General features: G+C 42.0%; 1 protein-coding gene across 1 annotated transcript; it reads right to left on the bottom strand.

Annotated features, from left to right (window-relative positions):
• Positions 1-99: 99 nt before the first annotated feature.
• On the bottom strand, positions 100-10,392 carry pold1 (polymerase (DNA directed), delta 1, catalytic subunit). The gene is made up of 27 exons (XM_085403610.1): positions 10,185-10,392; positions 9,148-9,343; positions 8,887-9,000; positions 8,546-8,686; positions 8,217-8,342; positions 7,802-7,970; positions 7,341-7,455; positions 7,081-7,210; positions 6,775-6,941; positions 6,572-6,676; positions 6,272-6,412; positions 6,052-6,162; positions 5,779-5,970; positions 5,613-5,701; positions 5,399-5,515; positions 4,879-4,992; positions 4,593-4,740; positions 4,066-4,161; positions 3,837-3,974; positions 1,855-2,030; positions 1,525-1,677; positions 1,330-1,432; positions 1,107-1,239; positions 816-929; positions 663-715; positions 448-545; positions 100-346 (listed from the first exon to the last, which is right to left on the bottom strand). The coding sequence occupies exons 2-27, from the start codon at positions 9,332-9,334 to the stop codon at positions 259-261; spliced, it is 3,318 nt and encodes a 1,105-aa protein (XP_085259736.1). The 5' UTR covers positions 9,335-9,343; positions 10,185-10,392; the 3' UTR covers positions 100-258.
• Between the last annotated feature and the right edge of the window lie 2,700 nt (positions 10,393-13,092).

The raw sequence follows: 13,092 nt of genomic DNA, 5'->3' as shown, positions 1-13,092 counted from the left end.
AACTGGAGATGTGACGCTGTTGACGTGTTGATTCATCACTTCTAATGAGATTCCCTTTTAAATGTTCAGTGAGTAAAAACCACAATTTCTTTTTTGATTTTATTTTACAAAACTCTACTTATTGTCATTTATTCATATTAGAAAACAAAAAAAAAATAGTCATATATATGCATTTCTTTTTTTTTTAACAAAAGAAAATACAGTGAAAGGTCGTCTGAAATTAGGCACATGAGTGATCGCAGCGAGCTAGCGTCTCCCTCACCATCCGAAACGAGACACCAGCTTGCTCTGGTCGTCCAGGTCTTTCTGAACCTTTTTCCTCATGTAGAAGATCGGACAATCCCGGCTGCAGAGGAGACAGCGGGTACAGCGTTATTGTAATTCTGCTGCAAACCAATCAACCGTTGTCCGTTATCATGAAAATGATCATGTCATTCATATACACACCTGGTGCACAGCACATCTTCATGGAGTGAGCCTTGACAGCGCTGACACTGAGTCCACAAGCGAGAGAAACGCTCCTCCAGCGCATTCAGGTGAAAGATCTGTGGTGATAATGTGGACTAATTAGCAATGCACTAAGACAGACCTAAATTTTATTGGTTTTGTTTTTATCTCCCGACACTCTGATAGAGCAGAGCTATTCTGCTCTGCCACTTTACCTCTTTTTGGTAGAGCTCAGATTCTTTCTTCTTGCAGAAATCACACACGGCCGCTGCAAAGATGCACATTACATGTTATGTGCAAAACTTCCAGCTTTGTCATTTTCCAAAACACCAGCTGAAGTAAAGAAGGTGGAAATTGCACACACACACCATCTGTCTTGAGCACAGCTTTGCAGCCAATACAGGTGCTTCTCTTCTGAGCAAACGCCATGAGGCCTCCAACCTTTGAGGTTAACACAGTTTTACAGCGTGTGTGGTCGCCCTCTGAAACACATCACCAAAGAGCAACGATAAGATTCACAGTAACACATCACACCTCTTACGATTATGTTCACAATAACGGTTTTTGGAAAGTCTAGTTCTTATTTTTATTTCAGTTAACTTTTTTAAACTTGTATTTTCCATACATGTTAAAATACTTGGTCAGGTGTGCTGACTTACTGAGCAGGATGCTTTCTGCTTTGCTCTCTCCCAGGATGGGCTCAAATATTCTCAACAGAGGTTTGGACAGCTGCTGCTCCAGGTAGTATTGTGTGTCAATGGGAATGTTGTTCTCCAGCACGTAGATGGGGTCCTGAATGGAAATGTGGTATGGGGATCATTATCAAAGCTGAATGTTTCCACTAAGAAAGAAACAGATGAAACATCAACACGCCCTACACACCTCTGACTTCATGTATGCCGCTGCTCCCTTCGCAGCCTTGATGATGACATATGGGACTCTGTCTCCCAGGTTGGGGGCGCTACCTGCATCTCTTTTCCTCATCCTGTAAATCAGATTTAAAGGCTTAAACGTTTTTTTCTCTAACATCTTATTTGAAGGAAGACATCTTGGTATCTAGTTATCAACCAATCGGACCTCTCTGCTAGCTCCACGTGCGCCTGCTTGCCAGCGTACTCCTGGGCAGTGCGCGTTAGCTCCTTGGTGATGACCAGCTGGCTGATGTCGATGCGATTGCAGAGCAGGTCTGAGATCACCTCTTTGGCGTGTTCCACGGCCCCCTGGGGATCCCTGAAGAAACATCACAACAGCTCTGGTTGTTGTTTTTAAGCCATGTCAGCATCTCTGGTTCATAATCAACCAGACTGTCAAAGACAGAGCTGAGCAAATTAAGTCCAAAGTTTAGAAATCATGACTTATTTCTGGACTCCACAAAATAAACTGAGTGCAGCCAGAGTATGCGTTTACCTGTCTATGAGGATTTTCTGCAGACAGGTGTTGATGAGGTTAGCCACCAGAGGGCAGTTGTCTCTGCGGACGGTCTCAATACCTTTGCAGTCCATTTTGTCATGCGTGCTTGCACTGGAGGAGAAATACAGGCCTGCGTAGCGCTTCTTATTGATCAGCAGATATGGGTAGTACACCTGGTGAAATATTAATAAAGACATAATTAATACAACAGCTCTTTGAAAGCATCAGGTCTAAGCTAAGAGGACCTGACTGCAAACCCCGGTCACCTTTAGACCTTCACTAGGACTCAGGATAGAGGAAGACCGTGACACATACAGAAAGCAAAAGGCCAAACATCGGGCAGCAGAACTGAAACATGACACACAGTCCTGGACTGTGCTGAACAGCGCGAATCTGGTAAATACTGGAAATTACTTGCTGGCTTGTACTGCTTGGTTACAATTGAAAAAGAAAAAATCCATCTAATTATCTTTCTAATTATCTGATATGCACCACAGCAAAGGTAAAATAATGAAGGTCATTCCAAATTAACCAAACTCTCAATGCAAACTAATTTTCAATCACAAAGTGAAAGTGAACTTTGTAGTGTTTGTTTTTATTTTTATGTGGCCAATTATATTCACAACACAGACCTGCATCATGAAATAAAGCCATAATATGAGCGCCCCCTGTTGGAGTTGGGGGGGCAGTTCCTGCTTCAGTGACAACAACAGGCTACAAAACTGTTCGGGACTTTATTATCTTGCAGAGTCAGTTTTTCAGGTAATAGGTCAGTGCTTTTTGAACATTAAGATCTTCAGATCACCTCATCTTAATCCATTTGAATCACATTTGAGGTTTGAAAACTAGAACCCTGCCTTGCAGCTGCATGTTTCTGTCATACAGTCACACTGCCGTTCATAACAGTGTTTAACCAGATTCATAACAGGCTGCTTAAATAAATTAAGGGGAACACTTAATCATCACAGCATAATGCAAAATTATTTCAGCTTAAGGGATGCAAGTCTGTTCATTTAACCTGCACCGATGTTGAGGCGCCAGCAACATTTGCAGCATGAACGGTATGAAGCGCATGTCGTGGCATGACTAGATTGTATTTGCAGCGAATAAAGTGGGCGTAAAATGCAGAGACAAATATTTACAAGATATAAAAGATAAATAAATAGATCTGCAGCTGTTATTTATTAAACTACATTCACACCAAAACTAAGAACTTCAAGACAGACAAACATGATTCCATCACATTTTTACACTGGTCGCTCCCCAGTTGGCCTTGCACCCAGCACATCCTTGCTGTTGCTCCACTGGTAGCAAATAGGTATTTACATTTTTTCCCCCTCAATCAAAAGAAAGTTTTCCACAGTCATGCATTTGAGTGAACTGGTGGACATGCGTACCGGATGTACTGTATATGATCAGTTTTCCTACATGTATTTTTGATGATCCTGATGGAGTCTACAGGCCAAAACACACTGGTCAAAGAATGAAGTTGTTCTTCATACTACAAGTGTTGCTGAAGCAACTTTAGCTTCTTCAGCCGTTTTTGGATCTGCCAGTTCTGTCATTCCCCGGCAAATACCACTCAAGCTGCACGCCACTGGGCTATATGCAAAGGTCACAGTAAAAGCTGTCAGACCCTTATACCATGGTCATGAAGCCTGTTCTTCCAGGAGCAGATGACAGTGCTGCTGTTGGGCTCAGAATCTTCTATGTGTGCTTTGTGTAACAGACTGTAAAACCAGTCAGGAGGAAAGAGGAGAGACCGTGACCACCACCTGGAAAAACCACTTCTCTTTTTGGGGGCCATCTTGTTGTTGCCTTTGGCATGCACTAGTTGTCACTTTCATTTGCACCAAAACAGCTGAAACTGTTTCACAATGGCTCATCTGTCCTAACAGGACAAAAATATCGAGACCAAGTGTTTTAAGCAGTGCACATGTAGAGAAGTCGGAGAAGACATTTCTGGACTGAACCGGTACCTTCTCAAACTCCAGTTTGATGGGTGGTGTGAAATGGGATGATACCCACTCGGCCGCCTCTCTCCCGATATCCATGGCCTCTTTTACTGTTGCAACTCCGAGCTTTACCATGACAGAGTCCGTGTCTCCATAAATTACCTGAACAGGACAACAAAACATATAACGTGTCAAGTGTTTTTGATACATCAGATCATCAAGGAATAAGAGATTGGTTCATAACTGGGCTCACCCTGGCGTCAGCCTGGTAGCCATTGGAAAGTGTGTACTTAGACTCCACCAGCTGCTTGGTTTGCTCAATCATCTGTCTTCCAAAACCAGTGACACTCTGGATGAGACAAAATGCAATATTTCAATACATTTAAATCACTAAATTACCAATGATGCTGGAAAAACATTTAGCATTTCAGCCACACTGCAGGTCAGAAGTTTTGATGTTTAGGGAAAAGATCTTCTCACAAAACAGCCTGAAACTGAGATCACTGTAGTTCAGCTATCACCTACAGAAAGTCTTTGTTTTTGTATTTTTTCAGGGGGGTAGGGTAACATTTTTCTCCACCTGTTCTGTGGTTTCTTTTTCAACACTAATCTTTGCCCTACATCTCTGATGTTTTCTGTTTACATCTGTGCACAATACAAAGTACTGTGCAAAGTAGTTTAATGAAGGCAACCTGGTTTAGACTGACAAATGCAGTGTTGCAGATCCTGAATTGTGAACATTTGATGTCCAAAACAAGTCATCCGATCTAAAGCGCTGACCTGTGAGATCTCTAGGCAGGGCAGTTTGCCCACTTGGGCCCCCGTGAAGCCATACACAGAGTTCGCGCTGATTTTGAGGGCCAGCTGTCGGCCGTCCAGCACCTGCTTCTTGAAGGGGTCCGTTTCCTTTTTTAGCTCTGCTTTGGCCCTGCAGACAGACGGTGGGATCACACAGGTTGTGAACTCATAGATCAACTATTTCCAACTCAACTCTTCTTCTACAGCTTTTGGAAGATCGTCATTCCAGTCCAAACAGTTTCTGTGATTGATTTTAAACAATTCAAACCTCTTTCGGGCAGACAGCAGGTTTTCCAGGATCTCTGGGAGAAGTCCCTTTCTTAGAGAACTCTTCACAAAGAGATCGCCTGTTGGAGTCTTGATGAAGTCCTCAGGAGCCAGGCTGAACACATACAATCGGTTAATGACTCAGCTTTCACTCAAATATAATATAAACAGTGCATGAATAAAGTGAATTCACATCGTGCACAACTGTTCTGATCTTAACTTGGTTAATGGCCTTAAACTAGCTAAAGAAGCCTACCTATAAATTCAATTGCTTTGTTAGTTTCACATGACCCTTTGAATACTGTTCAATATAATTTTTGTAGTTTTCAATGGAAGTAGACAAAACACATTAAGCTTGTTTGTCTGCATGCTTTATTTGGCTGACTTTTAACGCTGGTTCTCTGTCCTGAGACAACCCCAAAGGGATGCAAATCTCAGAATCTCTGAATCCTGAGTTTTGCTTGTTAGGAGAATGCATAAACCATTACACCACAGGATCACCTAAAAAGAAAATTGCTTACCCCAGTTTCTCCACTGAGCCTTTCTGCAGCAGAGTGGTGTAGCACAGATTGTGAGCCATCATGATGGACGGATACAAGGAGGAGAAATCCAATGTGGTAATGGGAAGGCTGTAATATCTACACGGAAGAGAGCAGGGTAGAAAATTACATGACAAGGCTGCAGATGTAACACGTGAAGACAACAGTGGACTGACACAAACATAGATGCATTTACCCTTTCTCTGGCTCAATGACAGTAGCTCCAGTGTAGTCCTCGCCTCCTTCTGTCTTTACAACGGGCATTACCAGATCCTGTTTTGTGGCCTAAACATAAACACGCACTCAGTTTCCAAATCCCAGGTATGCAAATGCAGGAGCCATGTTCGCTTCGGCATTGTTACCTGTCGCAGCAGCTGAGAGACTACTTTGATCTGCTGGCCTCGTGAGAGCAGGTACGTGAGAGGCACACCGGTCACTCTGGCCATCTCCATGTAGTTAATCACACACATTAGCTTCAGCAGCAGGCGCAGGGGCAGATAGGCGTCTTTCAGACAGTAGACTGCCAAACGACGGCGCGTCTGTTCATTTCCATTCTGTGACAGAGGAAGAAAGGGAAAAACAAATTAATATTAGATAGTTTTTTTAAATTCCCAACAAGGCTGTCTTGATCTTACCTGCAAATCAGTGATGATTGAGTGCTGCACATCCTCCTTCTGCTCTTGCAAAAAGTGGAAACTCACAGCGTTCAATGTGTATGAGCGCAACTTATAATCCCTGAGAAGAACCTGAAAGAAAAGGCACCAACTCAAAGCTCAGTCTTCCCCTAACAACATTCCCAAATACAAAATGTACCGCATGTCTTTGTTGACCTGCACAGAAAGAGAAAGTACTGACCTGCAGCAGGTCGAACTGAACACGGCCCTCCATGTTAATGGTCTTGTTTTCTCTGCGGCCCATCTGCTTGCTCTGAAAATTCAAGTCTTTCAAAACTGATTTGATGCCTCGCACTCGGCCCAAGTACGGAAAATAATTCACCTGAAAATGAGAGAACATTTATCACCTAGTGGATAAACACGGGAATGAGTGAGCAATTAGGTTTTTCCATTAAATCGTCAATATACATGTTGAAGCTTCATCTTTCAAGAATATTTCAGGCTTTGTCAGTGGACTAAAATAAATGAAGCTCCATCTAACCTTTAAAGCAGCTGCCCTGTTGAGCAAGTACGGAAAGTCAAAGTTTTGGATGTTGTAGCCAGTAATAATGTCCGGATCAACAGTCCTCAAAAACTCAGCCCAGCTCTGCTCATACAGACACAAAACAAAAAAAAATATGACTTGAAAGGAAACCATATCAAACTATGTATGCATTTCACTGCTTTAAGTGTACACGTGTATACCTGCAGTAACTTCGTCTCTTGTGTAAAGCACAGTATCTGAGAGCCAACGATGCTGGCGCAGGACTGCAGGGTGAAGACTGTGCGAATGAAGGGCTCCGTTTCACCCTGACGCTGCACCATAGATGCAATTTGAATCACAGGATCTTTGTCCGGTTCAGGGAAGATTCCTGGAAGTAAAGAGGCAACACCAGAGTCATTTGATTTTCATCAAGTTAGACCAGCCTTGGTCATGCGCTTAAATAACGTTTTAACAGTTATTCTAACGCGGAGTAAGAACTCCAGAGAATTCTTGTGTAAACAAAGCACCTTTTCTTCCTGCGCACTCTATGTCAAAGCTGAGGACTCTGAGTGGTGCAATCCTCTGCCACTCTCCCTCTGCGGGGTGACTTATCAGATCCTTCCATCCCACATCCACCTCATACTGACACAAGGAGGCCTGGAGGAAAAGAACAAGAGTGGCAAAGTTCACAAACACCATTTACCTATACAAAAACATTAAAACCGCACGATCGAACATGAAATTAAACTAGTGACCAAGGTAACATCGTGAGAGATTGTACACCCACCTTTCCTGGGGACTGAGAACTCGTGTTACCCGTGCTCTTCTCTTCGCGCACTCTGTACTTCCCTTTTGGGAGCTCAATCCAACAGCAACCCACCACGTTGCTGTCCACCATAAACCTGACAACACATACACATGCATGAACATATACACACACAGTCTAAAGAGACACAATGTTGTTGTTTTTTTAAATTTACTGGCAGTTTTCTACATACAACATTTATCCACATAACTTCGTTAATTACAATAAATGGCTTCCTTTGAACACTTTAACAATGCTGGGATTTCAACAGTGTTTTTGCATCAACAAAACGCTACAGTGAGTATAAGTTTAACCTTCGGTTTCTTTTGGTATTTTCAAAAAAGGATACAGCTTCCTTTTGTGTATTTAAACGATAACGGTCATTTTCATCTCTCCACCATGTTTTCCAAATTATTTTGTACCTTTTTCTTAAGCACACACACCTGATTTCAAAGTCTATGTTGGCCTCGTAGGATTGGTAATTGCTGGTAGGGAAATGGGCAAACTTAAAGCCCTGTTCCAGCAGTCTCTTTGCGGGGGCGATGAGACGAGGCATCGCCATGGTTATCCGCAAGAAATCGATAATGCGTTTCCCATGGTAACCATACATGCCTGTGAGAAAGAAACAAAAAACAAAAACAAAAAGAGGGATAAGTGACGTTTTCATCTCAAATGAACACCATTTTGTTTTATAATCGTATAAGATTGTAACACACAGTAATAAAGTATAAAAGTTAATGTATTACTGAATGTTGCTATCCAACAAGGTTCAAGACCTTGATCACAATACACATCTGCATTTGTGCTTGTCTTCACAGACTCTGTTTTTTTTCCACTTAATAATAAACTTGTACTCACTCTCTTTGCGGGTGATGTCCACAGCCAACACTGTGACTGAGATATTGTCCTTATTGGAGCGCATGTCCTTCAGGACAGCAGAGTTCAGCTCCTTTTTAAATTCCACCAGGTGAGCAGACATGAACCCTTTTCAATTAAAGCAACCAGAGGGCAACATTAGATTTAGAGCATGAATTACATTTTTATTATTTTCTCCCTAAAAGCAGAAATTAGACAGCTCAGAACAAAGAGAAGAGGTTACAACTGTAACAGCTACTTTAAAGCTATTTATAGTGAGGAAACATAGTATACCACATAAATGCAAAGTCAACATGATGACAAGCACTCACCATTTGGAGCAGGGACGTAGAAGTAAGGGGCAAAGCCGTGAACATGGCAGCACACGCTGTTGCCATTGTCTGTTACACCAAACATCCGAATGATTGGCACTTTTCCTTGCGACTGACCGGGCATGCCCGCTACCGTTTCCCCTGCATGACACAAAACCATTGAAAGCCAAATTACACACCACAATATTCATAAGCAACAACGAATATGCTCTGAAAGGTTGATATAACTGTAAGTCAGCTCGGATGTTTTCATATCATGCTACAAGCTCGCCAGGTCGATATTTCTGGGACTCAAATTTAGAGCAAAAGCAGCTTTGACAAACATTATATTTGATAATTACCCAAATAGTAGTCCAGATCAATCTGCTGGAACACCAGAGTATCAGATGATGGGTCCAGTGAGGGGGCAGGAGGACGTCGCCAGCGAGGGTTTAGGTCTGCTGAGAAAAGGTCACCTGACAGGATGGAAGAAGAAATTAAATTATCATGCTTGAGGGATCTGTAACTTTACTACAGGTCACTAAATAACTCATTAAATTCCTCCTGTGTGATGAGAACATTTACATCACCTGTGAATGTGCGCTTTGCAGTTTAATACTCACCTACTGGAATAACATCGTGTCCCGCCTGCCCCTCCATTTCCTCTGCATCCATATCTGCTTCTTCAAACATGGACAACTCCTCTTCAAACTGCGAAGGACTGTCCTCCCATTCACCCATTGTTTTACCCCGTTTGGCCTGGGATGGACCACCCATGAGACGGCTGCCGTTGTGTCGTTTATGATCCATGCCTGCAAGCTGATTTAAAGAAAACTTGGTAAAAATCTATGGAACAAACTTGGAGGTTAAAAGTCTGTAATATGTTTAAGCACTTAAATGTGCAAGCTCATGCGGTCAAAGTGTAGTTAGGAAAATGAGTTTTAGTTAACTTAACATATTCTTCTAACCATTTTCTAAACAGAAATGAACCAAAATTGTTTATGCAAGGAAAATCCTGTAAGTATGACTCTTTGCTCAGTTTATATTACTCCTGATCTGTATCAGTATACTCATATAATGAGTAAATATGTAATGTAGGCCAGTGACAGATAAAATTAGTGCAATGCTTTCAGTAATAACTCATTATAGCTGCACTGGAGGGTATTTACAAGTGAAAGGTAGAATGTACAGAGTTACAATAAGAAGGAGCGATACCAGAACACAGTTTAAAAGGGAACACATGCAGTCTCGACACCGACCGTCAAAAACACAGTAAAACAAACTGGTGCTTATTAGTCATGGGACTAGTAGTAATCATCCACAACCTTCCCACCGCACAGCCTGTTGCCATGTTACTGTGAGTGCTGTCGCACACCTTGTAGCTCCACACAGCACACTACACAGTTAGCCTAACATCCAAACAGTGCAGGTCTCTGTCCCCTTCACCTCTACATTTGTGATAATTCATCCACGTGTCAGTGGCGTACTTTCAAATGTAACATTTGACTGGAAGGTATGAAATTATATGACACTCAATAATGGAGCAGTAAAGCCTCATGACAAGGTACACGGACGTTTCTTTTCTTTGTAAGAGCTAAGGCAGTAAGCTAGCGCGCGGGTATAAACACATACAGGTCTCGCGCCCTCGGGCTAATCTTACCCAGTTGTAGAAGCAATCCTTCCGTGAAATCTGCCACGAAAACTTATCAGTGGCTGCTGCGTTTCTAACTTCTAAACGCCTAACAATGGCACTTCCTCACAACAGAACCGGACTGAGAACTGCTCCCGCCACCCTTCTTTGATTTGCAAACTTTCACCGACGAACGCGCGGAAATTTTGCGTCTAGATACCAGGCTAAGAAATAAAGCAATGGCCAACCACGTCACAGAATGGGCGGAAACCTAACGGCATAAAAGAGGAAGTTGAGCACGACTCGACTAAACCCAGTGCAAGAAAAAGACGGTGTTTTCCCGGCAAAATGACGTCGGATAGTACGTAGTAGTAATGGAGGGAAATTTGCTTTTTTTTAACCGTCTTTCCTGTTTTTTTTTTTTTTTTTTAGATAGACAGATAAATAGATATTTGGCATGCTTCATTCATTTAAGTAGTATAATTGAGTTAGAATTGGCAAATTAGTTAATTGTTTATTCATGCATGCTTATACACGTATTAAATAGTTAATGCATGCCTATATATGGATATAAATTACTTTATTTTTCTTATATACTCATAAGAACAGACTGAATATATAATATGTGTTGTCACTTTAAATGACTTCACTTTTAATAAAAACTGTTAAATCCTCATGGCAGGAGGAAATGGCTGATAAAGTGTCTGCACTTGTATCTGAACTCAACAGTCTCATCCAGCGAATACGTGATGGACTGGACTAAATCAAGACTATACTTTCTAAACTATGACTGCTGCAGATGTATTATTGAGCAATAGAATATAGTTTGGAGATAAGCTGTTTTGCACAATTTGGAGTTGACAAGAGGAAGTGTACTAATCTACAGATGAAAGAAAAACGTAAAGTGGCTTTCGTAAAGGGTAAGGTTACCACGTGCCAGCAGAACACTTTTAGTACTGGTTCTTCCAGCGTCCTCGGAGCTCTGCTAAAAAATATGAACATTATAGTCAAAATATTTTCTCCATTTTGGTGGTTTGATGATTTTGTGCTGGGAAAAGGTTATGGATTGCACAACACTGGTCACTACATTCTTCATTTCCAGTTAATACTTGTACAGCTGCTGTTATTGTGTATATATATATTTATATTTCTTCATACATTCTTATATAGTTCTATATTGTGTATTTTGTTGTACAGTTATTTTATTTTCAACTTATTTTCAATTTATATATTTTATCTTATTCTTTCCCAGTTAAATTTACCCTTCATTCTAATTTGTGTTGTACAGTTATTTCATTTTAACCTTAATTTATATTTTATTCCTTCCTAGTTAAATTTACCCTTTTTAATTTTTCATATTTATTTCCTATCTTATTCATAGCCTTTTCCTTTTTTTGTTTTCTTTAGGTCACGAGCAGTTGTCCAAGCATTTCACTACATATCGTACTGTGTATGACTGTGTACGTGACAAATAAAATTTGAATTTGTTGTATCTTACAGTAAAGTACTGGCATTTAAATGCATCTTTTACAGTATTATTACTGTATTCGCATTTACAATACACTACTACTGTGTACTATTTTAAATGAAGTTACAAAAGAAGAATTATAGCAGTGATTTAATATTTTCCAATAATCTTTTGCAGTTAGAGTAATATACTCTATACATATAGTACGGTTTCTTACTGTACACATAGGAAAACAGCATTCCTAAAGAAAGCTGAGATCCTTCATTGTGTGCAGCAACATTTATAGAGTGGCAGCAGAGATCATTTTCGGCGTGGTGGAGAACACCGTCACACTGGTCCAGTGTCTCCCACAGGGGTTCGGTGGTGGCTGGGATCTAGTGGAGGCCATAGCATATGATTCACATTCTCATCACACCATTCAGTGACTCCCTGTGGAGGAGCACTGCTGTCCAGGAAAAGACCACTCCTATCAGACTATAAATGCTTTTTAGTAAGTTCAATGTGATCACTCAGAACTACTCTGTGTCCGTTTGCCCTGACCCCTCTCTCAACAACATGCCAGCAAATATCCGCCCGCAGCATAACAGAGCCACTGGATCTCTTTATGCTGTTTATGCTGAGTCTGAGTCTGCAGAGGGTCCCGGTGATGTGGAAGACATCATGCCTCGTCCCTGTACCAAAGACGCCTCGTCCCAGTGGCCCCCAGGATTACAGGCCCGTGGCACTGACCTCCCACATCATGAAGACCCTGGAAAGGCTCATCCTGGACCAGCTGCGACCCATAGTAAGACCACATCTGGATCCCCTTCAGTTCGCTTATCAGCCTCGTCTCGGAACAGAGGACGCCATCATCTACCTGCTCAATCGTGTCTACACCCATCTGGACCAGCCGGCGAGCACTGTGAGGGTCATGTTTTTTGACTTTTCCAGTGCTTTCAACACCATCAGGCCGACCCTCCTGGGTGATAAGTTAGCAGCGATGCAGGTGGATGCTTCTCTGGTGTCCTGGATTGTTGATTACCTGACAGGAAGACCACAATATGTACGTCTCCCACAGTGTGTGTCTGACAAGGTGATTAGCAACACAGGGGCACCACAGGGGACTGTCCTCTCCCCCTTCCTCTTCACCCTCTACACCACAGACTTCAGCCACTGCACAGAGACCTGCCATCTTCAGAAGTTTTCTGATGACTCTGCGGTGGTTGGATGCATCAGCAGGGATGATGAGACAGAGTACCGGGCTGTGGTCGACTCCTTTGTCACGTGGTGTGAGCAGAATCATCTGCAGCTCAACGTGGCAAAGACCAAGGAACTGATCGTGGACTTCAGGAAGACCAGGAAACACTTGACCCCTGTTTCAATCCAGGGGGTCAGTGTTGACATTGTGGAGGACTATAAATACCTTGGAGTACACATTGACAATAAACTGGACTGGGCTAAAAACACCACAGCACTTTACAGGAAGGGCCA

This window comes from Rhamphochromis longiceps, linkage group LG4 (genome assembly GCF_057381845.1).
Source record: "Rhamphochromis longiceps isolate RC_006_pf linkage group LG4, R_longiceps_female_GT1.1, whole genome shotgun sequence".
In the NCBI taxonomy this organism is placed as follows: Eukaryota; Metazoa; Chordata; class Actinopteri; order Cichliformes; family Cichlidae; genus Rhamphochromis; species Rhamphochromis longiceps.
The sequence above is the reverse complement of the archived record's forward strand: the minus strand, read 5'-3'. Positions and strand labels throughout refer to the sequence as shown.